Source organism: Salmo salar, chromosome ssa12 (genome assembly GCF_905237065.1).
Source record: "Salmo salar chromosome ssa12, Ssal_v3.1, whole genome shotgun sequence".
Lineage (NCBI taxonomy): Eukaryota > Metazoa > Chordata > Actinopteri > Salmoniformes > Salmonidae > Salmo > Salmo salar.
Genome location: NC_059453.1, coordinates 23,872,829 through 23,898,732, shown reverse-complemented (window position 1 = coordinate 23,898,732; position 25,904 = coordinate 23,872,829). Strand labels below are relative to the sequence as shown.

The 25,904-nt window shown below is 42.1% G+C and overlaps 1 protein-coding gene across 6 annotated transcripts; it reads right to left on the bottom strand.

Moving 5' to 3' along the window:
- LOC106564541 (neuronal-specific septin-3) lies at window positions 1-25,182 on the bottom strand. 6 transcript variants are annotated; one of them, XR_006757930.1, is made up of 11 exons: window positions 23,749-23,978; window positions 9,300-9,563; window positions 8,961-9,089; window positions 8,267-8,348; window positions 7,844-7,981; window positions 7,032-7,149; window positions 2,925-3,020; window positions 2,417-2,524; window positions 2,160-2,211; window positions 1,903-1,985; window positions 1-1,487 (listed from the first exon to the last, which is right to left on the bottom strand). XR_006757930.1 is itself a non-coding variant. In XM_045691124.1 (11 exons), exons 2-11 carry the CDS (start codon window positions 9,559-9,561, stop codon window positions 1,480-1,482), a joined length of 1,065 nt encoding a protein of 354 aa, XP_045547080.1. In that variant the 5' UTR covers window positions 9,562-9,563; window positions 23,749-23,978; the 3' UTR covers window positions 1-1,479. The 6 variants fall into 6 exon arrangements, 3 of the variants coding, with proteins under 3 accessions (XP_045547080.1, XP_045547079.1, XP_045547078.1); XR_006757928.1 differs by having other exon boundaries at window positions 1-1,010; window positions 1,266-1,985; window positions 2,417-2,513; XM_045691124.1 differs by having other exon boundaries at window positions 2,417-2,513.
- Between the last annotated feature and the right edge of the window lie 722 nt (window positions 25,183-25,904).

Sequence of the window (25,904 nt, the reverse complement as noted above, 5' to 3'; positions counted from 1 at the left end):
TCAAGAGATGGCAAAAGTATTTTTATTAAATAAACAATAAATTACTATAAATAATACATGAATATATAAATAATGAATGCAATACTGAAATGACATCTCAGCATATCAGAACAACTTTTAAGAAAAATGGGTTTTAAATGAAACGATAACAGGAAATTCACAGCCAAAAGTTTCACTGCTGTTTTTAAGAGATGTGGAATGATTTGAGTTACTGGAGTTTTAGTGATGCATTGTTATTAGCGGTCGGTTGATGTACACACCACGTTAAAAAATGGTTAATATATTGAAATTACTGTGCATTGATATGCGAGCTGGGGATATCCTTAAATGAAAATGACAGAAGGACTAGGAGACATGTTTCCTGACATGCACACATAAAAACATTGTATAGAAACAAGTGAGAATTGTTTTTTTGTATTATTTAAATTGTTCCTTGAAAAAACGTCTTCACTAATACCACACTAATGATATACAACTACACATTTCCAAACGTTAGACACCAAATTGAGTCACTTCTCACTCACACACATACAAACACACACACTCTGTATGATTGTATAAACATTTTGCAGGGAAACCCCTTTTAGGATACAGTTTAGATCAAAAGTGAATTGTTTGATAAATATAGTTTAACTTAATTGCTTGTAGGCTACTTCTGGAATACCTGTGCTCTATCGAAGGGTGATTTCCATAAGAAACCTTGGTTAACATTACCATGTCATAACTGATTGGTTATATTTGGAATGATTACTCTGGTAATGGAGGACTTCTTGTAAACATGCACTGGGCATGGGTCACCAGATGAAGTGGAGGGAGTGAATAGGAGGGAGGGAAGTAAACCATAGAGATAGATACAGGACTAAAAAGAGACATCTATCTAAGTCTATGAGTAAATAATTTCCTGTCACAGGGTGAGTATGCGCAGGGAAGCACTGCCCTCGGGTGGCAGAGAGAAGGAAAGCCGGCTGCCCAGCATTAAAGGGAATTGGCACATCACCTTGACATCAGAGCTTTAAAAAAAAAACACCCACAAAAGTTGTGAATGGCAAAGAACATTTCAGACTGTGATTTCTATATTTTGTGCAATTTAAAGATAAAATGACAAAATAGCTATATTGTAAATAAATAAAGCCCTTTGACAATTTATATTTATGTCACAATGCTTCTGGGGAAGTTGAGGTGCTCATTTACCAGCCCCTTCATAAATCATTTCAGCACAAAATCAATTCTTATAGTGGCAGCTACATAACATACTGTGTACTTACAGGGCAAGGATGAGTAGAGCACAAGGTGAGCGGAAATAGGAAATCCATTTTTTATGAATAAAGGGAATTCCCTCGAATTTGAAGTACTTCATTTGATTCCTTCCCTTCAATCCCAAAATGCTTTGGGTTGCAGATTTAGCTGGGGGTGGCAGATGGGGTCTTCCTTGGGTCTTCCTGCGGGGGGCGGCGGATGGGTTCTTCCTGGGGCATACATCTACACATCTACATTATAACAAAAATAACAAAATAAATTTGCAGTGGCGCCCACTATTTATTGTGCCGTTGCAAAATGCATTCAGGGGAAACACTGGGGTTGGCCTTGTTTTGGATTGCAGGATCAAAGGTTAATCCCAGGTGTCACTGGGATGTGAGTGTGGGTGGTTTAGGACGATGGGCGGAGGAAAGGGAGACGTAGGACGTGTTTTGGAATGAAAGCTCTCCTAACATGATATTTTGAGTGACAATGAATTCCACATCTATAATGTTCTCCAAAGCATGCAGTGATGCTTAAATCACAACATAGATTTGTCTATCAATATCTTTTGATCTCTCTGTTTATCTCTCTCTTTCCTTAATCCCTAGTCTTAAATTTAAAGGTTGCTCTCTTGAGTGTTGTTGGCCGAGATGGGGTGCAGACCTCCGTTGTCGTTGAGTCTCCTGGCGCGGTAGGTTTCATAGTGGATGTTGTGGGTGACCTCCTTCAGGTCCTGGAGGTGAGACCTGGGAAGGAGAGTGGAGAAAGGGCGGGCATTAGCTGATAGCTACATACAGTTGGATTTGGTCACTAAAGTCAACTTCAAAGCCATAAGAGACTCATCTGTAATTGTATTGTAAGAATAGGAAAGCTATAAAGCATTAGTAAAAGATAGCTCAATGTACGATTGATTGCTTTACCTGATGAGGAAATCTCGTAGCAGAGCAAATTCGCAGTGATTGGGATTTTCAACTGCAACAAAATACAAGAAAGAACCCATTTGGCATAAAAAAATCTAAATCACATTTGCTTCACATGTCTGAGCCTGGGCCCAGTTACAGTATAACAACCTCCATAAATCCATTCCCTCTGCCTTTTTGAGGAGAAAGGTCAACATAATACGCTTGGCATTAATATAGGACCTAATTAATTATATTGAGGTTATAAATAAACCTACCTTCTACCACACCCCAGGCTGTCTTCCTCCCCAGAACCCGTTTACTGTTCACTTGGAACTCCTTGTCGCTGCCCACCACTGCAAAGGGCATGGCCTCCTGTGAACAGACTTGTTTAAACAGGGTTCAATTGGACGAAGAAAACAAAACAAATTTACGAATCCTGTGCAATAGACAGAGTTAGGAGTTATTATTATTCTTCTGAGGGGTGTCAGAAAGAGAGCTAAAATGACAAAGAACCATAAAGATAGAATAAGAGAAATAGTCTGATATTCATATGAAATTAATGTAAATATTTGAATTGCCTAATAATTTTGGCAATCGCTATTTTGCATGCTCATACCATTGAGGCATGGGAGAAAAAGAGGGAGAGGTACAGATTTATCTTGTGTTTACATTATTCCACTTGAGAGGAAGAGTATTAGGGAGACATAATCAATTGAAGTGATTGAGTCCTTTACAGTATGATGTAAGGTCGTGGATTTAAAAAATTGGAACAGAGGCCCTTACCCTAATCTTGTCATTTTCATTCTTATCCTCCATATCATCATCAAACTCATTCTGCGGGTAGTACTCAATCCCATACGTCTCCAGCTCCTTCCTCACCTAAGGGATGAATAGGAGGCAGAGGTTACATATCCTAATGTGCACTACAATAATGTGTTCCCTCATGACTTGGTTATCCATAACAAGTTCTACCATGACTTCTATCTAGACCAGGGATATTCAACCTGGGGTCCGCGGCCCCTAGTACAGCTGGGGGTCCGCGAAAATATAGATACCAAAGAGCTCCAAAGAGCTCTATTTTCATGTAATCCAACAAATCTAAACGCCTGGAGTTTACTCACCGGCATTGGTACTTGGATTGGAACTGGTGCTTTGGTCAGATGACATGAAAATAGTGCTCTTTGGCCACGCACACCAGTGGTGGATTTGGTGTCTAAAAAATAATGCATAAGCAGAAAAGAACCCCATACCTACTGTAAAATATGGTGGAAGATCTTTGATGTTATGGGGCTATTTTGCTTCCACTGGTCCTGGGGCCCTTGTTAAGGTCAACAGCATCATTAACTTTACCCAGTTCCAGGACATTTTTGCCAAAAACATCAAAATCCACAAAGAAATGGTTAATTGGCCACAAAATTATAATTTTGCAATGACAACCTCAGTCTCTGGACTTGAAACCCATTCAAAACCTGTGGTTTGAATTGAAGAGGGCAGTCCATAAGCGCAGACAAAGGAAATCAAGGATTCGAGAGGATTCTATATAGAGCAATGGTCTAAGACCCCTTCCAATGTGTTCTCCAACTTATATAATATTTTAGAAAAAGGCTCAGTGCCATTATCCTCACAAGGTGAGGTATTAAAAAGTATTGAAAACAGGGGTGTCAATAATTTCGACCACTACCTTTTTGAGAAAAAAAGTATTACTTTCTCCTTTTTGCTAATCTTTAAAAAGGGTATAAATAATTTCAGACCCCACTGTATATATATATATATATATATATATATATATATATATATATATATATATATATATATAGTATATAAAAAAGTGAAAAAATATATATTTTATTCCAATGTTTTTATGAATATCGTTAGCGAAACATAATATATATATTTTTTAATTATATATCTACAGTAGAAATGAGGAAAATATCTTTGTCAACATTATTTCTCAACTCCTAATATTGAGCTAGTTACACTCATTGGAGCTAATTACACTCACTTGAGTATCTTACATAGGCTTTGAAAAAGCACCTGCAAGTACCAGTTGCAGCAAGTGCCGCTGGCTGTTTGTAAGCTTTCTTGACAAGGACATACATTTTTGCAAACACATGGCAAACCTTTGTTTAACCAGCTAAACAGCTACTACTATCAAAAAATGTGTTTGGAATTACATTTTTAGCTAATAGGCTATGTTATATTTTACACCAAGGGTCTCCAACCGTTTCTAGCATAAAGAAAATATGAAAAGTCACGAGCTACTCATTTCTTTCTAGCTTTCAAATAGGCACATTCTTCTCTTCTCCAGGTCCTTAGAGTACAAGAGAAAGTAGTGCACTATGTTTTCTGTCAATATACAGTAGAAGTCAAAAGTTTGGACACACCTACTTATTCCAGGGTTTTTCTTTATTTTTACTATTTTCTACATTGTAGAATAACAGTGAAGACATCAAACCTATGAAATAACACATGGAATCATGTAGTAAAAAATATATATATTTTATATTTGAGATTCTTCAAAGTAAGCACCCTTTGACTTGATGAAAGCTTTGCACACTCATGGGATTCTCTCAACCAGCTTCATGAGGTAGTCACCTGGAATACATTTCAGTTAACAGGTGTGCCTTGTTAAAAGTTAATTTGTGGAATTTCTTTCCTTCTTAATGCGTTTGGGCCAATCAGTTGTGTTGTTACAAGGTCAGGTTGGTATACTGAAGATAGCCCTATTTAGTCAAATAAAAGTCCATATTATTGCAAGAACAGGTCAAATAAGCAAAGAGAGACGACAGTCCATCATTACTTTTCTTCCCTTTTTTCAATTATTTTTTAATTAACCTTTATTTAAGTAGGCAAGTCAGTTAAGAACAAATTCTTATTTACAATGACGGCCTACCAGGAAACAGTGGGTTAACTGCCATGTTCAGGGGCAGAACGACAGATTTTTACTTTGACAGCTCTGGGATTCAGTTACTGACCCAACGCTCTAACCACTAGGCTACCTGCCGCCCCATTTAAGACATGAAGGTCAGTGAATCCGGAAAATTTCAAGAACTTCGAAAGTTTCTTCAAGTGCAGTCGCAAAAACCATCAAGCGCTATGATTAAACTGGCTCTCATGTGGGCCACCACAGGAAAGGAAGACAAAGAGTTACCTCTGCTGCAGAGGTTGAGTTCATTAGAGTTACCAGTCTCAGAAATCAGCAACTAACTGCACCTCAAATTGCACCTCAGAGTTCAAGTAACAGACACATCTCAACATCAACTGTTCAGTGGAGACTGTGTGAATCAGACCTTCATAGTCGAATTGCTGCAAAGAAACCACTACTAAAGGACATCAATAAAAAGAAGAGACTTGCTTAGGCCAAGAAACACAAGCAATGGACATTAGACCGGTGGAAATCTGTCCTTTGGTCTGATGAGTCCAAATTTGAGATTTTTGGTTCCAACCGCCATGTCTTTGTGAGACGCAGAGTAGGTGAATGGATGATCTCTGCATGTGTGGTTCCCACCATGAAACATTGAGGAGGAGGTGTGATGGTGTGGGGTTGCTTTCCTAGTGACACTGTCTGTGATTTGTTTAGAATTCAAGGCACACTTAACCAGCATTGCTACCACAGCATTCTGCAGCGATACGCCATTCCCATTTGGTTTGCGTTAGTGGGACTATGATTTTTTTTGACAACAGAACAATGACCCAACACAACTCCAGGCTGTGTAAGGGCTATTTGACCAAGAAGAAGAGTGATGGAGTGCTGCATCAGATGACCTGGCCTCCACAATCACCCAACCTCAACCCAATTGAGATGGTTTGGGATGAGTTGTATCGCAGAGTGAAGGAAAAGCAGCCAACAAGTGCTCAGCATATGTGGGAACTCCTTCAAGACTGTTGGAAAAGCATTCCAGGTGAAGCTGGTTGAGAGAATGCCAAGAGTGTGCAAAGCTGTCATCAAGGCAAAGGGTGGCTACTTTGAAGATTCTCAAATACAAAATCTATTGTTTAACACTTTTTGGTTATTACATGATTCAATGTGTTATTTCATAGTTTTGATGTCTTCACTATTATTCTGCAATGTAGAAAATAGTACAAATAAAGTGAAATCCTGGAATGAGTAGGTGTGTCCAAACTTTTGACTGGTACTGTACTTACTCATGATATACTGTACTTCTGCCAGGTAAGCCTACTTTGCAGTTAACATTTAATTGAGAAGGTTTGGGACAGGTATTTCTGTCAACCAACAAGACGGTTATCACAATAACTGGCAAAACCCAGTGATAAACAAACGTGCGCACCACATAGACAGACGGGCAATATTACTGGAAATTAATTGGCAGATATTGTGTCAGGTTTGGCTTTTTAACCCAATAGTGGCTAACCAGGGGTGGGATAATGTCCATGTTGATTAGATAGTAGCTGAGAGAGCTTGCGATGTCTGATAATTGTGAGATTTGTTTATGACAGTTTGCGGTGGAACACCTGAAAATTGCATGTACTTTCAGAATTGTTTGGCGAGCTACTCAATGGTTGGCTGTGAGCTACTGGTAGCTCACATTTGGGGACCCCTGTTTAACACTCTTCCAATTATAATGTGGGGATGTCAAATTAATGAAAAACTATCAACCAAATCTATTCATTTTAAAATGTTGATTACTTCTTGCCATTATAATTCACTTGATGATACAACTTTTTTTGCTATGATGGGGGTCCCTGGGTTGCTGGTTTGCCTTGGCTGGGGTCCCTGGTTGAAGACCCCTGATCTAGACTGTAGTTACACATAAACAGTATCATCCATAAAGGTCTCTCCCTGATACATGGCTGTTGTCTCCTTTGATGCCATAGAAGTCAACAGCCATGTATTAGGGTTAATCAAGGTCAAGGTCTCTCATCCCTCACCCTATGTTTGAACTCATTCTTCTCGTCAGGGGTCATGGTATCAGACTTGGCGATGACGGGGATGATGTTCACCACACGACTTAGGTGCTTCATAAACTCAATGTCCAGCTGTCGAAGACTGAGAGAGAGAGAGACAAAGAGATACATTACCGTGTCAGCTGGAATAGAAACAATTAGCAATCCTACAGCAGGGCTGGCATGCATTCGTGATTCTACAACCAGGATTGCATGTAGTGAACAAATCTTTTTAAAAGCTTCCCAATTTTAACCCAAAACCCAGTCTTTTCAGAACAGTTATATGTCTGTCTCCTGACTTTAGGACAGATACAGGCTCATTGAACAACAGTTCTGTCCCTGATTGAGGTCCTTGGGTGTAGGTGACAGCACAGAAAACATCCCATTAACAGAAAACATTCCGTTATTCGCAATGATCAATGCAAGAAAAAGAACATGGCACACAGAAGACTAACTGTTTATGTAAAGGGCAATTTCACAGTTCAGATGAGTTGGCTTCATCTGTTAGAGCGAACCATGTGGCCTGGTTGTGTTGTGGTTGTGATGTAACTCAAGAATGTGTTTAGATATCAAATTAAATGTCAGTACAGCTGGAAGTAAACTCATTAGAAATGAGATAGAGAACTGAGAGAGAGTCCGTGTGTGTGCGTGAGCTTCCATGCATGCGTGCGCACGTGAACGCCAATCAGATGTCAATGAGAGATACTAGGAAGTGGCTGTAACTCGTGCATACATTTGAGTATGTTCTAAATTAGGACATTTCTATTCCTGAATCACATGATGTATTTTTAACTCACGAGTGTCCCGTTGGGGAGATAAAGTAGAGGCAGCAGTGAACTCTGGTGTCAGGTATTCGCTTCTTTCGAGCAATATTGACCTCTTCCTTCAGGAACTTCTCATACTGCTCGTTGATGTACTTGGAGATGGGATCCCAGCTGCAGATGGATGGAACAAGGTGGGTGTTAGGAATATACAGTATAAATACACACAAAACCGCTCTAGCAGTGGTGGGTAATTGGGTACGGTCGGGATAAGGAGAATGTACAGTATGTAAAAATCTATTATAGTTTGGCAGTTCTATTTCTATCTGAATCATATGCACGGTTGAATCTAAATCCTACGCATGTCATTGTGCTTAACTAATTGAAAAATGTAGTGACCCAAACAAAAAAATAGACTGTGTAAGCGCACAATAATGAACATTCTTCCCACATACTCACCAGTTTTCATTGTTGATCTGATCACCAAAACCTGGTGTGTCGATTACTGTCAACTTCATCTTCACTCCGCCCTCCTCGATCACTGCAACATTCAATTACAACATTCAATTACCACATTCAATACAACATTCATACTGTAAGTAATTTAGCCAAAATCAGGTGACAAAAAGTTAAACACGCAAGCAAGCAGTCAATAAATGATATGTACGCTTTTTCCTTGTCTAGTAGAAGAGGATTTTTCTTTGATGTCAGTGAGGATGACAAATGTGCAACGATGCAGAAATAAAGCTAGCAGTACAGTGTTTTTGGCCAGACAGAAAAACACAGAAGCTCTTCTCTGTGTCTGTCTGGGATGCCAGGTGGGCTGCACGTGCCAGCTGTGCCAGTCTGAGACACCTCAGGGCATTTTCTGTCAAGTCTTTCTATGCCCGCAGCTCTGCGCATGGCAGTGCAACACTGCAGCCCCTGCAGTCAACACAACCTAGTGTACGGTTATAAATGCCATCACTACAACATTATAACATGAATTGGCCTCTGAAAGCTAACCAAACAACAATATCAACAGTAGAAGATACACACATACTCACACAGAAACACTCATGCACGCACACACACTCTATCCCTCTCTCTCTCTCTCACACACACTCTATCCCGCTCTCTCTTGCTCACACACACACATAAATGTCTCTCTCACCGTGGGACACAGCCTTGATCTCCACTGTCTTGGGGATCTTATGCTCGCCGCCCCATCCTGAGCTCCACCTGCTGACCTGGGACTTGAACAGCGTGTTTACCAGCGTTGACTTCCCCAGCCCGCTGTGACCTGAGAGAGAAAGAGGGTGGAGGGAGAGCATGGTTTGAGGCATGATGTTGTTGAGGAAGAGAGACAGAACAAGGGAGAGGCACGACTTCATTTCATGTTTCATGTCTCTGTGTTTGCTATCACACCATGGGTTCACGTACTCTTCAGAAAGACACTAAATACATCAATCATACCAGACACAAACAGAAGAGGTTGTCCTTCCTTACTTACCCACTATCATAATATTGAAGTCGAAACCAGCCTTCATGGTCTTCTTCCTCATCTGCTCGATGATGGTGTCAATCCCAATGTATCCCAGCAACGTGGATCCACCACCCGAGTGTCCCAACCCTGGAACTCGATCAACCCCGACCCCGCCACCTAGCCCTGATGGTCCATGGGGTGCTGTGGGGGATGGTGCTGCGACATGAGGGGGCTTGGCAGGGACAGCAGGTTTGGGTCTCACTTCAGGGGGAACAATGGACTCTGACATGTCTGGAGGGTAAAATATGCTTTAGGCCCATTTCATTGGGCTATATACTGTACAGTACCTTCAGAAATTATTGACACCCCTTGACATTTTCCACATATTGTTGTGTTACAGCCTGAATTTAAAAGGGATTCAATTGAGATGTTGTGTCACTGGCCTACACACAATACTCCATAATGTCAAAGTGGAATTATGTTTTAAGACATGTTTATACATTTATTAAAAATGAAAAGCTGAAATGTCTTGAGTCAATAAGTAATCAACCCCTTTGTTATGGCAAGCTTAAGTAAGTTCAGTAGTAAAAATCGACTTAACTAGTCATATAATAAGTTGCATGGACTCACTCTGTCTACAATAATAGTGTTTAACATTAATTTTGAATGACTACCTCATCTCTGTACTCTACACATACAATTATCTGTAAGGTGACTCAGTCAGGCAGTGATGGTGCATTAATACACCCAGGCACAACAAAGACACAGGCATTCTTTCTAACTCAGTTGCCGGAGAGGAAGGAAACCTCTCAGGGATTTCACCATGAGGCCAATGGTGACTTTAAAACAGTTACAGAGTTTAATGGCTGTGATAGGAGAAAACTGAGGATGGATCAACAACATTGTTACTCCACAATACTAACTTAAATGAGAGTGAAAAGAAGGATTATCTCCTGAATACAAAGCATTATGTTTGGGGCAAATCCAACACAACACATTACTCTTCATATTTTCAAGCATGATGGTGGCTGCATCATGTTATCGGTATGCTTGTCATCTGTCACACCCTGATCTGTTTCACCTGTCTTTGTGATTGTCTCCAACCCCCTCCAGGTGTCGCCCATCTTCCCCATTATCCCCTGTGTATTTATACCTAAGTTCTCTGTTTGTCTGTTGCCAGTTCATTTTGTTCATTCAGACCTACCAGCGTTTTTACCCTTGCTCCTGTCTTGTCTATAGTGCCTGTTTCCTAGTTTTCTGCATGCCCTGACCCTGAGCCTGCCTACCATCCTGTACCTTTGCCCCACTACTCTGGATTACCGACCTCTGCCTGACCTGATCCTGAGCCTGCCTGCCGTCCTGTACCTTTGCCTGCCCATGTTCTATTTAATAAACTTTTGTTACTTTGACATTGTCTGCACCTGGGTCTTACCTTAAAACCCGATAGTACGAACTGGCCATGACTGACCCAGCAGACCCGGGCCAGCTGCGCGACACCATCTCCTCCCAAGGAGCCACCATTGGGAGGCACGAGGAACTGCTTCGTGGCCTTATGTTGGCTGAACGCAATAACTGGGCATTAGACATTTTCCTGGAGCAATTCCGCGGGTTGTCTGGGAGGCAGCCTACCATGGTGGTAACCCCACAGCCCCTCAGTAACCCAGCTGCTAGCAGCGCCGTCTCATCAGTCACTCCACCTTCTCGGGAGCCCCACTTACCCCCCCCGGAATGCTTCAATGGAGAGCCGAGCACCTGTCGGGCATTTCTAGCTCAGTGTGCCCTCATTTTCGAGCTTCAGCCCTCCTCCTTCCCTTTGGATCCCTCCAAGATAGCCTATCTCATCACGCTGATGTCCGGGGGGGCTCTCATCTGGGCTACTGATATATGGGAACAGCAGCCGGCCATATGCGTTAGTCTGGAGGGGTTTGTGGGAGAGGTGAAGAAGGTTTTTTATGACCCGTTCTCTGGGAGAGAAGATGCCTGGACGCTGATCCAGCTTCGGCAGGACTCCCGCAGTGTGGCAGACTATGCTGTGGATTTCCGCACATTGGCAGCGGAGAGTGCTTGGAACCAGGAAGCACTGTTCAATATGTTCCTGCACAGTGTCTCGGAGGAGGTCAAGGACGAGCTTGCAGCTCGGGAGTTACCTACGGATCTCAAATCCCTCATCGCTTTGACCATCCGAATCAACGGACGACTATTGGAACGACGGAGGGAGAGGAAATTAGACTTTGCTCGAACGTCCAGGGATTCCACCTTGCCTCCGAGTCACTCGGAAGTCCCCGACGATCCCATTGCCGAGAGAACCCGAGGCTTCCCGACCTTCCCTGAGACTCGCCGAAGACGGCTGAGTCACCGCTTCACGATCCTATGCAACTAGGTAGAGCTGAGCTGTCGCCAGCAGAACGGCAATACAGGATCAACACAAAGATTTGCCTGTATTGCGGAAGTCTTGGTCATTTTGTGTCCTCTTGTCCTTTAAAAAAACCAGGCTCACTGGTAGGAGCGAGTAGTCTGATGGGCTATATGGAGAACTTTCCTTGCTCGCACCCCTTTTCATGCCATTCTGCTGTGGGGAAACCAGTCTAAATCTCTCTGGGTTTTCATTAACTCTGGGGCCGATGAGAGCTTTTTGGACGCTACCCTGGTTTCCGAACTGAACATCCCCACTCAGACCCTCTCCACTCCCATGGATGTTAGAGCGCTGAATGGCGCTCTATAGGCCGGGTCACTCATATTACCACTCCCATCAACCTACGGGTGTCAGGGAATCACAGCGAGACTATTCAATTTCTGCTCATGAAGTCTCCTCAGATTCCTGTGGTTTTGGGATTCTCCTGGCTCCAGCGACACAATCCCCTCATCAACTGGTGCCATCATGGGCTGGAGTCTGTTCTACCACGTCCAGTGTCTGAAGTCAGCGCAACCTGCCCTGGGACGTCTTCTTGGGGGCTCGGAAGGTGCCCCGGACCTCTCCGCCATTACCGCGGAGTGCCAGGATCTTCGGGAGGTGTTCAACAAGGCCCGGGACACTTCGCTTCCGCCGCACCAACCATATGACTGCAGGATTGACCTTCTCCCTAGCACCACCCCGCCCCGGGGATAACTGTACTCGCTGTCGGGCCTGAATACCAATGCTATGGACACCTATATTGGGGACTCCCTAGCTGCAGGATTTATATGTCCTTTGTCCTCTCTCGCCGGCACAGGGTTCTTCTTTGTGGAGAAGAGGGACAAGACCCTGCACCTGTGCATCGATTACCGGGGACTCAATGACATAACGGTGAAGAACCGCTACCCGCTACCACTCATCTCCTTGGCCTTCGAGCCGCTCCAGGGGCCCACCGTGTTCTCCAAGCTGGATCTACGGAACGCCTACCACCTGTTGCTGATACGGGAGGGGGATGAGTGGAAGACCGCCTACAACACGGCCAGCAGCCACTACGAGTATTTGGTCATGCCATTTGGCCTCACCAACACCCCTGCCAGGTTCCAGACTCTGGTAAATGATGTTCTCCGCGATATGTTGAACCAGTTCATCTTCATCTACATTGATGACATCCTCATCTTCTCCCGCTCCCCCCCAAAACATGTGCTCCATGTCCGACAGGTTCTTCAATGCCTACTGGAGAACCAGTTGTTTGTTAAGGCAGAGAAATGTGAGTTCCATCACTCCAGAATCCCCTTTCTGGGGTACCTCATCTCCGCTGGGAGTGTTCAGATGGATCCCGGGAAGGTGAGGGCGGATTGGCCCCAGCCTTCGTCCAGGGTGCAGCTGCAACATTTCCTGGGGTTCGCCAACTTCTATAGCCGCTTTATCCGGGGTTACAGCACACTGGCTTCCCCCCTGTCAAACCTCTCCCAAGGTTCCGTTCACGTGGTCCACTGCTGCTGACCGGGCGTTCCGGGACCTCAAATACCGCTTCACCACTGCTCCCATCCTGGAACATCCTGACCCTTCCCGTCAGTCCGTGGTGGAGGCCGATGTGTCTGATGTAGGAGTGGGGGCGGTCCTGTCCCAGCGTTCTGCCCTGGACCTGAAGCTACATCCCTGCGCCTTCTTCTCCCATTGCCTCAACGCCACGGAGAAAAACTACGATGTGGAAAATCATGAGCTTCTTGCAGTGAAGATGGTGTTGGAGGAATGGAAGCACTGGCTGGAAGGAGCGGAACACCCGTTCATCGTATGGACCGACCACAAAAATCTAGAGTATCTCCACACCGCCAAATGCCAACTCCAGGCAAGCTAAATGGGCCTTGCTGTTCACACGGTTCAACTTCTCCCTCTCATATCGGCCGGGATCTAAGAATGTCAAGCCGGATGCACTGTCTCGCCGTTATAGCCCCACGGCTATTACCCCTTCCCACCTCGTGCCTGGCAACGCCACTCAGCTGGGGTATAGGGAAACAGGTCCGGGAGACGCATCGTTCCCAACCGAAGGAGGTCGGCATACCTTCTGCCCAGATGTTTGTCGGCCACTGTCGTCGTACCTGGAGGAGAGGCCGGTCGGCCCTCCTTAAGACCACCTCCAGGTTTCAACGACAAGCGGATCGCCATCGAACCCCGGCTCCCCGGTATCATCTCGGGCAGAAGGTATGGCTGTCCACCCAGGTGGAATCCTGCAAACTCTTCCCCCGGGTTATCGGCCCGTTTCCCATCTCCAAAATCATTAGCCCCTCTGCTGTTCGTCTTCTGTTGCCCCGGACCCTTCGTATACATCCTACCTTTCATGTGTCCAGAGTTAAACACATGTCTCACAGCCCTTTGTCTCCTGTTTTTCCCCTTGCTCCTGTCCTGTCTATAGTGCCTATTTCCTAGTTTTCCCGGTTTTGACCTTTCTGCCTGCCCTGACAATGAGCCTGCCTGCCTACCGTCCTGTACCTTTGTCCCACTACTCTGGTTTACCGATATAAAGAAATGTAATAGAACTAAGCACAGGCAAAATCCTAGAGGAAAACCTGGTTTAGTCTGCTTTCCAACAAACACTGGGAGACAAATTCACCTTCCAGCAGGACAATAACCTAAAACACAAATATACACTGGAGTTGCTAACCAAGACGACATTAAATGTTCCTGAGTGGCAGTTTTGACTTAAAGTGGCTTGAAAATCTATGGCAAGACATGAAAATGTCTTGAAGAGTTTTTTTAAAGAATAATGTGCAAATTAGAGGTTGACCGGATATGATTTTTCAACGCCGATACCGATTACTGGAGGACCAAAAAAAGACGATACTGATTAATCGGCTGATATATATATGTAATAATGACAATTATAACAATACTGAATGAACAATGAACACTTTTATTTTAAATCAATATAATACATCAATAAAATCTATTTAGTCTCAAATAAATAATGAAACATGCTCAATTTGATTTAAATAATGCAAAAACACAGTGTTGGAGAAGAAGGTAAAAGTGCAATATGTGCCATGTAAAAAAGCTAATGTTTAAGTTCCTTTCTCAGAACATTTGAAAGCTGGTGGTTCAATATTCCCAGTTCTTCAATATTCCCAGTTTTAGGTTATAGTTATAATAGGAATTATGACGTGTCGACTATTTCTCTCTATACCATCTGCATTTCATATACCTTTGACTATTGGATGTTCTAATAGGCACTTTAGTATTGCCAGCCTAATCTCAGGAGTTGATAGGCTTGAAGTCATAAACAGCGCTGTGCCTCAAGCATTGCTAAGAGCTGCTGGCAAACGCAGTAAAGTCTGAATGAATGCTTACGAGCCTGCTGCTGCCTACCACCGCTCAGTCAGACTGCTCTTTCAAATATCAAATCATAGACTTAATTATAATATAATAAACACAGAAATACGAGCCTTTGGTCATAATTTCGTCAAATCAGGAAACTATCATTTCGAAAACAAAACATTTATTATTTCAGTGAAATACGGAACCGTTCCGTATTTTATCGAACGGGTGGCAACCCTAAGTCTAAATATTGCTGTTACATTGTACAACTTTCAATGTTATGTCACAATTATGTAAAATTCAGGCAAATTAGTTCGGAACGAGCCAGGCGGCCCAAACTGTTGCATATACCCTGACTCTGCTTGCACTGAACACAAGAGAAGTGACACAATTTCCCTAGTTAATATTGCCTGCTAACATGAATTTATTTTAAATAACTATGCAGGTTTACTTCTGTGTATTGATTTTAAGAAAGGCATTGATGTTTATGGTTAGGTACATTTGTGCAACGATTGTGCTTTTTTCGCGAATGAGCTTTTCTTAAATCATCACCTGTTTGGCCAAGTTGAAGTAGGCTGCGATTCGATGATAAATTAACAGCCATCGCATTGATTATATGCAACACAGGACAAGCTAGTTAGCCTAGTAATATCATCAACCATGTGTAGTTAACTAGTGATTATGTGAAGATTGATTGTTTTTTATAAGATAAGTTTAATGCTAGCTAGCAACTTACCTTGGCTCCTTGCTGCACTTGCGTAACAGGTGGTCAGCCTGCCAAGTAGTTTCCTTGTTGATTGCAATGTAATCGGCCATAATCGGTGTCCAAATATGCCGATTACCGATTGTTATGAAAACTTGAGATCGGCCCTAATTAATCGGCCGTGACGATTAATCGGTCGACCTCTAGTGCAAATATTGTGAAATCCAGGTGTGCAAAGCTCTTAGAGACTTACCCAGAAAAACTCACAACTGCAATCGCTCCCAAAGGTAAACGTAAATTAGATATTTATTTCATTTTCAATACATTTGCAAACATTTTGAAATACATGTTTTTACTTTGTCAATATGGGTATTGTGTGTAGATGAGTGAGATTTTTAAAATATTTGATCCATTTTGAATTTAGACTGTAACACAACAAAATGTGGAATAAATCAACAGGTATGGCTAATTTCTGAAGGCACAGTAAAGAGAATGATACCTGTAGCAGACTGGTTTACCACAGTAAATAGTGCACTGCACAACAGATGGTGATGAAAACAGACATATGGCTATGCATGAGCAATTTGAGCCAAGGACACTCCAGGGCATACAAATTTAGCTGCTTCTGTGTATGAGTATGAGATCCTCCATAAGCTTTGACATACAATACCAGTCAAAAGCTTGGACACACCTAATAATTAAAGGGTTTCCTTTATTTTTTACTATTTTCTACATTGTATAAAAATATTGAAGACATCAAAACTATGAAATAACACATATGGAATCATGTAGTAACCAAAAAAAGTGTTCAACAAATTAAAATATATTTTATATTCTTCAAAGTAGCCACCCTTTGCCTTGATGACAGCTTTGCACACTTTTTGCATTCTCTCAACCAGATTCACCTGGAATGCTTTTCCAACAGTCTTGAAGGAGTTCCCACATATGCTGAGCACTTGTTGGCTGCTTTTCCTTCACTCTGCGGTCCAACTCATCCCAAACCATCTCAATTGGGTTGAGGTCGATGATTGTGGATGCCAAGTCATCTGATGCAACACTCTATCACTCTCCTTCTTGGTCAAATAGCCCTTAAACAGCCTGGAGTTGTGTTGGGTAATTGTCCTTTTAAAAAACCAATGATAGTCTCACTAAGCACAAACCAGATGGGATGGCGTATCGATGCAGAATGCTGTGGTAGCCATGCTGGTTAAGTGTGCCTTGAATTCTAAACAAATCACAGACTGTGTCACCAGCAAAGCACCCCCACACCATCACACCTCCTCCTCCATGCTTCACGGTGGGAACCACATGCAGAGATCATCCATTCACCTACTCTGCGTCTCATAAAGACACGGCGGTTGGAACAAAAAGTCTCAAATTTGGACTCATCAGACTAAAGGACAGATTTCCATCGGTGTAATGTCCATTGCTCTTGTTTCTTGGCCTAAGCAAGTCTTTTCTTCTTATTTGTGTCCTTTAGTAGGGATTTCTTTGTGGCAATTCAACCATGAAGGTCCTCATGAGAGCCAGTTTAATCATAGCGCTTGATGGTTTTTGCGACTGCACTTTAAGAAACGTAAACATTTCTTGAGATTTTCCAGATTGACTGACCTTCATGTTTTAAAGTAATGATGAACTGTCATTTCTCTTTGCTTACTTGAGCTGTTCTTGCCATAACATGGACTTGGTCTTCTACCAAATAGGGCTATCTTCTAGAGGTCGACCGATTATGATTTTTCAACGCCGATACCGATACTGATTATTGGAGGACCAAAAAAAGCTGATGCCGATTAATCGGCCGATTTTTATCCATTTATTTGTAATAATGACAATTACAACAATACTGAATGAACACTTTTATTTTAACTTAATATATAAGTAAACATTTATTTAGTCTCAAATAAATAATGAAACATGTTCAATTTGGTTAAAATAATGCAAAAACACAGTGTTGGAGAAGAAAGTAAAAATGCAATATGTGCCATGTACACATCCACCGGATGTGTACCAAGCTCACTAAAAGTGGCAGTAATAAAGCCTCTCTTGAAAAACCCGAATCTTGATCCAGAAATTATAAAAAACTATCGGCCTATATTGAATCTTCCATTCCTCTCAAAAAATTTTGAAAAAGCTGTTGCACAGCAACTCACTGCCTTCCTGAAGACAAACAATGTATACGAAACGCTTCAGTCTGGTTTTAGACCCCATCATAGCACTGAGACTGCACTTGTGAAGGTGGTAAATGACCTTTTAATGACGTCAGACCGAGGCTCTGCATCTGTCCTCGTGCTCCTAGATCTTAGTGCCGCTTTTGATACCATCGATCACCACATTCTTTTGGAGAGATTGGAAACCCAAATTGGTCTACATGGACAAGTTCTGGCCTGGTTTAGATCTTATCTGTCGGAAAGATATCAGTTTGTCTCTGTGAATGGTTTGTCCTCTGACAAATCAATTGTAAATTTCGGTGTTCCTCAAGGTTCCGTTTTAGGACCACTATTGTTTTCACTATATATTTTACCTCTTGGGGATGTCATTCGAAAACATAATGTTAAATTTCACTGCTATGCGGACGACACACAGCTGTACATTTCAATGAAACATGGTGAAGCCCCAAAATTGCCCTCGCTAGAAGCCTGTGTTTCAGACATAAAGAAGTGGATGGCTGCAAACTTTCTACTTTTAAACTCGGACAAAACAGAGATGCTTGTTCTAGGTCCCAAGAAACAAAGAGATCTTCTGTTGAATCTGACAATTAATCTGGATGGTTGTACAGTCGTCTCAAATAAAACTGTGAAGGACCTCAGCGTTACTCTGGACCCTGATCTCTCTTTTGAAGAACATATCAAGACTGTTTCAAGGACAGCTTTTTTCCATCTACGTAACATTGCAAAAATCAGAAACTTTCTGTCCAAAAATGACGCAGAAAAATTAATCCATGCTTTTGTTACTTCTAGGCTGGACTACTGCAATGCTCTACTTTCCGGCTACCCGGATAAAGCACTAAATAAACTTCAGTTAGTGCTAAATACGGCTGCTAGAATCCTGACTAGAACCCCAAAATTTGATCATATTACTCCAGTGCTAGCCTCCCTACACTGGCTTCCTGTTAAGGCAAGGGCTGATTTCAAGGTTTTACTGCTAACCTACAAAGCATTACATGGGCTTGCTCCTACCTATCTTTCCGATTTGGTCCTGCCGTACATACCTACACGTACGCTACGGTCACAAGACGCAGGCCTCCTAATTGTCCCTAGAATTTCTAAGCAAACGGCTGGAGGTAGGGCTTTCTCCTATAGAGCTCCATTTTTATGGAATGGTCTGCCTACCAATGTGAGAGACGCAGACTCAGTCTCAACCTTTACGTCTTTACTGAAGACTTATCTCTTCAGTAGGTCCTATGATTAAGTATAGTCTGGCCCAGGAGTGTGAAGGTGAACGGAAAGGCTGGAGCAACGAACCGCCCTTGCTGTCTCTGCCTTGCCGGTTCCCCTCTTTCCACTGGGATTCTCTGCCTCTAACCCTTTTACAGGGGCTGAGTCACTGGCTTACTGGTGTTCTTCCATGCCGTCCATGGGAGGGGTGCGTCACTTGAGTGGGTTGAGTCACTGACGTGGTCTTCCTGTCTGGGTTGGCGCCCCCCTTGGGTTGTGCCATGGCGGAGATCGTTGTGGGCTATACTCGGCCTTGTCTTAGGACGGTAAGTTGGTGGTTGGAGACATCCCTCTAGTGGTGTGGGGGCTGTGCTTTGGCAAAGTGGGTGGGGTTATATCCTGCCTGTTTGGCCCTGTCCGGGGTATCATGGGATGGGGCCACAGTGTCTTCTGATCCCTCCTGTCTCAGCCTCCAGTATTTATGCTGCAGTAGTTTATGTGTCGGGGGGCTAGGGTCAGTCTGTTACATCTGGAGTATTTCTCTTGTCTTATCCGGTGTCCTGTGTGAATTTAAATATGCTCTCTCTAATTCTCTCTTTCTCTCTTTCTGTCTTTCTCTCGAGGACCTGAGCCCTAGGACCATGCCTCAGGACTACCTGGTATGATGACTCCTTGCTGTCCCCAGTCCACCTGGCCGTGCTGCTGCTCCAGTTTCAACTGTTCTGCCTGCGGCTATGGAACCCTGACCTGTTCACCGGACGTGCTTGTTGCACCCTCGACAACTACTATGATTATTATTATTTGACCATGCTGGTCATTTATGAACATTTTAACATCTTGACCATGTTCTGTTATAATATCCACCCTGCACAGCCAGAAGAGGACTGGCCACCCCTCATAGCCTGGTTCCTCTCTAGGTTTCTTCCTAGGTTTTTGGCCTTTCTAGGGAGTTTTTCCTAGGGAGTTTTTCCTAGCCACCGTGCTTCTTTCACATGCTTTGCTTGCTGTTTGGGGTTTTAGGCTGGGTTTCTGTACAGCACTTTGAGATATCAGCTGATGTACGAAGGGCTATATAAAAATAAATTTGATTTGATTTGATTGATTGATGTAAAAAAGCTAACGTTTAAGGTCCTTGCTCAGAACATATGAAAGCTGGTGGTTCCTTTTAACATGATTCTTCAATATTCCCAGTTAAGACATTTTAGGTTGTAGTTATTATAGGAATTATAGGACTATTTCTCTCTATACCATTTGTATTTCATATACCTTTGACTATTGGATGTTCTAATAGGCACTATAGTATTGCCAGCCTAATCTTGGGAGTTGATAGGCTTGAAGTCATAAACAGCGCTGTGCTTCAAGCATTGCGAAGAGCTGCGGGCAAACGCTGGAAAGTGCTGTTTGAATGAATGCTTACAAGCCTGCTGCTGCCTACTACCGCTCAGTCAGACTGCTTTATCAAATCATAGACTTAATTATAATATAATAAACACACAGAAATACGAGCCTAAGGTCATTAATATGGTCAAATCCGGTAACTATAATTTTGAATACAAAACGTTTATTCTTTCAGTGAAATACGGAACCGTTCCGTATTTTATCTAACGGGTGGCATCCAGAAGTCTAAATATTGCTGTTACATTGCACAACCTTCAATGTTATGTCATAATTATGTAAAATTCTGGCAACTTAATTACGGTCTTTGTTTGGAAGAAATGGTCTTCACACAGTTCGCAATGAGCCAGGCGGCCCATACTACTGCATATACCCTGACTCTGCTTGCACAGAACGCAAGAGAAGTGACACAATTTCCCTAGTTAATATTGCCTGATAACATTAATTTCTTTTAACTAAATATGCAGGTGTCACGTCCTGACCAGTATAAAGGTTATTTGTTATGGTAGTTTGGTCAGGACGTGGCAGAGGGTATTTGTTTTATGTGGTTCGGGGTGGTGGTTTTGTAGAAGGGTATTTGATTTATGTATTCCGGGGTTTTTGGGCACTGTTCTATGTTAATGTATTTCTATGTTTAGTCTAGTTAGTTGTATTTCTATGTTTAGGTTAATGGGGGTTGGACTCTCAATTGGAGGCAGGTGCTTTCTCGTTGCCTCTGATTGGGAGTCCTATATATGGGTAATTGTTTGGTGTAGTATTTGTGGGAGATTGTTTCTTGTTTTGCGTATGTAAGCATGACAAGACTGTTGTGTTGATCGTTAGTTCTTCGTTGTTTGTTATTTTGGTGTTCACTTTAGTTTAAAATAAATCAAGATGAGCATCCACATTCCTGCTGCGTTTTGGTCCTCCATTCCCGACGACAACCGTGACAGCAGGTTTAAAAAAATATACTTCTGTGTATTGATTTTAAGAAAGGCATTGATGATTATGGTTAGGTACATTGGTGCAACGACAGTGCTGTTTTCGCGAATGCGCTTGTTAAATCATCACCCGTTTGGCGAAGCAGGCTGTGATTCGATGATAAATTAACAGGCACCGCAATGATTATTTGCAACGCAGGACAAGCTAGTTAAACTAGTAATATCATCAACCATGTGTAGTTAACTAGTGATTATGTTAAGATTGATTGTTTTTTTATAAGATAAGTTTAATGCTAGCTAGCAACTTACCTTGGCTCCTTGCTTCACTCGCGTAACAGGTGGTCAGCCTGCCACGCAGTCTCCTCGTGGAGCACACTGTAATCGGCCATAATCGGCGTCCAAAAATGCAGATTACTGATTGTTATGAAAACTTAAAATCGGCCCATGCCGATTAATCGGTCGACCTCAACTATCTTCTGTATACCACCCCTACCTTGTCACAACACAACTGATTGGCTCAAACGCATTAAGAAGGAAAGAATTTCCACAAATTAACTTTTAACAAGGCACACCTGTTAATTGAAATGCATTCCAGGTGACTACCTCATGAAGCTGGTTGAGAAAATTCCATGAGCGTGTAATGCCATAATATGGACTTGGTATTTTACCAAATACGGCTATCTTCTGTATACCACCCCTACCATGTCACAACACAACTGACTGGCTCAGACACATTAAGAAAATTACACAAATTAACTTTTAAGCAGGCACACCTGTTAATGGAAACGTATTCCAAGTGACTATCTCATGAAGTTGTTTGAGATAGTGCCAAGAGTGTGCAAAGCTGTCATCAAGGCAAAGGGTGGCTACTTTGAAGAATCTCAAATATAAAATATATTTTGGTTTGTTTAACACTTTTTAAATGGGGCGGCAGGTAGCCTAGTGGTTAGAGCGTTGGGCCAGTAACCGAAAGGTTGCTGGACCGAATCCCAGAGCTGACAAGGTAAAAATCTGTCGTTCTGCCCCTGAACAAGTCAGTTAACCCACTGTTCCCTGGTAGGCTGTCATTGTAAATAAGAATTTGTTCTTAACTGACTTGCCTAGTTAAATAAAGGTTAAAAAATATATATATATATATAAAATAATGATGAACTGTCGTCTCTCTTTGCTTATTTGACCTGTTCTTGCCATAATATGGGCTTTTATTTTAATAAATAGAGCTATCTTCTGTATACCAACCTGACCTTGTCACAACACAACTGATTGGCTCAAACGCATTAAGGAAAGAAATTCCACAAATTAATTTTTAACAAGGCACACCTGTTAATTGAAATGTATTCCAGGTGACTACCTCATGAAGCTGGGTGAGAGAATGCCAAGAGTGTGCAAAGCTGTCATCAAGTCAAAGGGTGGTTACTTTGAAGAATCTCAAATATAATATATATATATTTTTTGTTACTACATGATTCCATATGTGTTATTTCATAGTTTTGATGTCTTCACTATTATTCTACAATGTAGAAAATAGTAAAAAATAAAGAAAAACCCTGGAATGAGTAGGTGTGTTCAAACTTTTGACTGGTACTGTTGATCACCGGTCAGAAAAGCAGAGGCTGTCAGCTGAATTTAGAGCATCAAATGAATAACCATATTCTGTCGCTTGCTGTCTCTCTCTTGCTCACACAGACACACCCACACCCACACACACACACACACACACACACACACACAAATAGTCTACACATCAAACAGGCATACACAACATCAAATAGGCTTCTGACAGATTATGCAAAGCCTGCTCAAAATTTGGAGTGGTATCACAAATGATAGCTAGATCTGCACAAAATAATGCAAAAATACATATTTGGGCTCTCTACTATGTCATTTCACCTGGTATAACCTCTCTTTTTTTGTCATAAATCATATCTCAAATTTAAATCTAAATTCTCTGGCTGAATGTGTGATCTGTCATCCCATCAAATATAGACTACAATGATGACGTTAGAGCATCCACATCATCCACATTGTATCTTTGTGTGATTTCTGATGGCGACAATTAGGGCCATATTTCCCACTGTGCTCCGCAAGCTGGGGGGGTTATTTTACGTTTTAACGTCATTTCTACGGTCTGACTGAAGGCTAGCCAGATCAATCCACATTTCTAGCTTGATCATAAATATCCTGAACAATAACCCCGATCATGTTTAACCTCACAAGCTATACGATAGCAGCTGATTACCTACATCCCAAAACCTGTTTAGCCAACCCATTGTCCCGGCTCCATCCATGCTGGATAAATTATGCTAAGTTAGCTAGCTAACGTTAGGTATGCTAGCTGTCCGCATTCGTCCGCTGTGATGTACATTGTTGCACGACTTACCGATTCCTGTTTATAGATTCAATTTCCCAAATAGTTTTGTTCCGCGCTAGCCAGTGAAATTTCGACTAGTCTTTCAACCCAATGCTCAAGAATAAACGATGGATGTCCAACATAGGGAAGCAAAGATGTAGGAAACGGGTCATGTGATTTGTCTGAGTAACTCTTTCCCTCCGTCCCTCTCTGCCCCTGTCTCTCACTGTCTCTCACTCTCTCTCTCTCTCTCTATAGTCGAGAGCCCCCCTTTTCGTTACCAAGGCGACAAGATGAGAGAGAGGTGATGCAGAACGCATGCTCAAACAGAACTTTGCCCCTAGGCAACCTTTTTGGCATCACCTGAGTATTTTTGGTCATTTTTGCACAACCAATCAGTATTTGATTAGACCAAATTGTAATTGACAAAAATCTATAAAAATCAGCATGAAAAATATATTGATCCATGTAGCATATTTATCGAGATTAGTCATGTCTCATGTTTCATAATTTCCTTCATTTGCATTTTGGTAACTTAAAGTCATGAGAGACAATTCTCATTAAATGCTTAATAGCAAGTCTGTATACATGAATGATAAAAACATATCAAATTGTTGTGTGTAAACTAAAAAGCAACAACCAAACACAATTTCATTGGTATTGTATAATTCACTGTAGGCCTAACCAGGGTTGTGTAGGTTACTTTCTAAATGTAATCCGTTACTAGTTACCTGTCCAAAATTGTAATCATTAAAGTAACTGTTGGATTACTGAAAGCGTAATCTGATTACTTTCAATTACTTTTGGAGTAGCCTACTTTCCCCTTAAGAAGCATTAGAAGAAGAGAAAAGGATCCATCAAACACATTTGGTGTGTCATCTCAGTGGTCTCTGACTTGTGGTCAGACTCTCTCAGGTGGAACAAACCTAAACTTGCGCCTTTTTTAAATGCTGAAAGGTGTCATAATGTATTTTTTTTCCGCAAACATCCTTTCTGAATTTAAAAGTAATCCAAGAAGTAATCATCAGTTTTTTTCAAAAGTATCTGTAATTTGATTACAATATTTTTGTTGGTAACGTAACTGATTACAGTTACATTGTTTTTCCTTCGGATTACATGTAACTGATTACATGTAATCAGTTACTCCCCAACCCTGGGCCTAACTACAAAATTCCATATTTCGAAAATGCATTGAATCAGTCACAGCACACCACAAAATTGAAAGGAGAAACATTTGCATCCAATGATCAAATAGTACCATACTCACATATATGGCGTTTTGTTGTTAGCTCTTAGATACTCGCACTGCTGTCTTTTGCATTCATGTTGTCTGAGTTTGTTTGTTTTCTCTAGTCTACATGGTGTGCAGACTTTTTGCCTTGTGTCATGTGTCACTCACTTTACCCCACTGTTCCCCCAAAGTTGGTTTTATCACACAGTTTTTGCATGTCTGTTACTCTTCTGATAAGGAGCCATGTCTCAAATTTCCTCCAGTGCCTTCTCCTCCCCCCCCCCTCTCTCTCTCTCTCTCTCTCTCTCTCTCTCTCTCTCTCTCTCTCTCTCTCTCTCTCTCTCTCTCTCTCTCTCTCCTGACATCTCTCTCATCCTGACTTTCAGAGTAATATGTTAAGTCTGAAGAAAGATAAATTATAACCAACAAATCCGATTTTGTTTACACTATCATGTGCATGGCCTTCATTGAAACTTTTTATCATTACTCACCCATTGACAAATACACTCGAGGAGGTGTGGTGATGTCATCATGTAATTGCTCTGCCTCTTCATCAACATATGTCATGCTTGAAAGAGGGTAATCCAATTCATGTGATAGTGAGATATCCATCTCTCCTGGTATGTAGCAGTCTATACCCTGGCTCTGGCGTTGGGATGGTTGTTCAGCGACCTCTGTTGAATCTGGGCCAACCTGTGATGTTTTGTGCTGCTGGTTGCGTTCCATTGACAAGAGCCAGTGCACAGTCCACTCTTCTGAGGAATATTCTGGTGGGTTTATGTTGGGCCTCTCATGGTCAGGTGGTGGAGGTGAACCTGTTTGGGTGGGTTCTAGATGAACTGGCCTTGGTCCTTTGACTCCTTCGTGATTGCTGTTGTTGCTCTTCACCATTCGTAAAGCCGATTGGACAGGATGTAAATTAGGTTTCTGTGATTGGCTGAACATTTTGGGAACG

Coding starts and splice junctions, on each gene's coding strand:
- LOC106564541 (XM_045691123.1), bottom strand. CDS start 9,561: ATGTCAGAGTCCATTGTTCCCCCTGAAGTGAGACCCAAACCTGCTGTC. Junction 9,090..9,299: donor CTTCAATATTATGATAGTGG/GTAAGTAAGGAA, acceptor TTTCTCTCTCAG/GTCACAGCGGGCTGGGGAAG. Junction 2,212..2,416: donor AGCCTGGGGTGTGGTAGAAG/GTAGGTTTATTT, acceptor ATTTTGTTGCAG/TTGAAAATCCCAATCACTGC.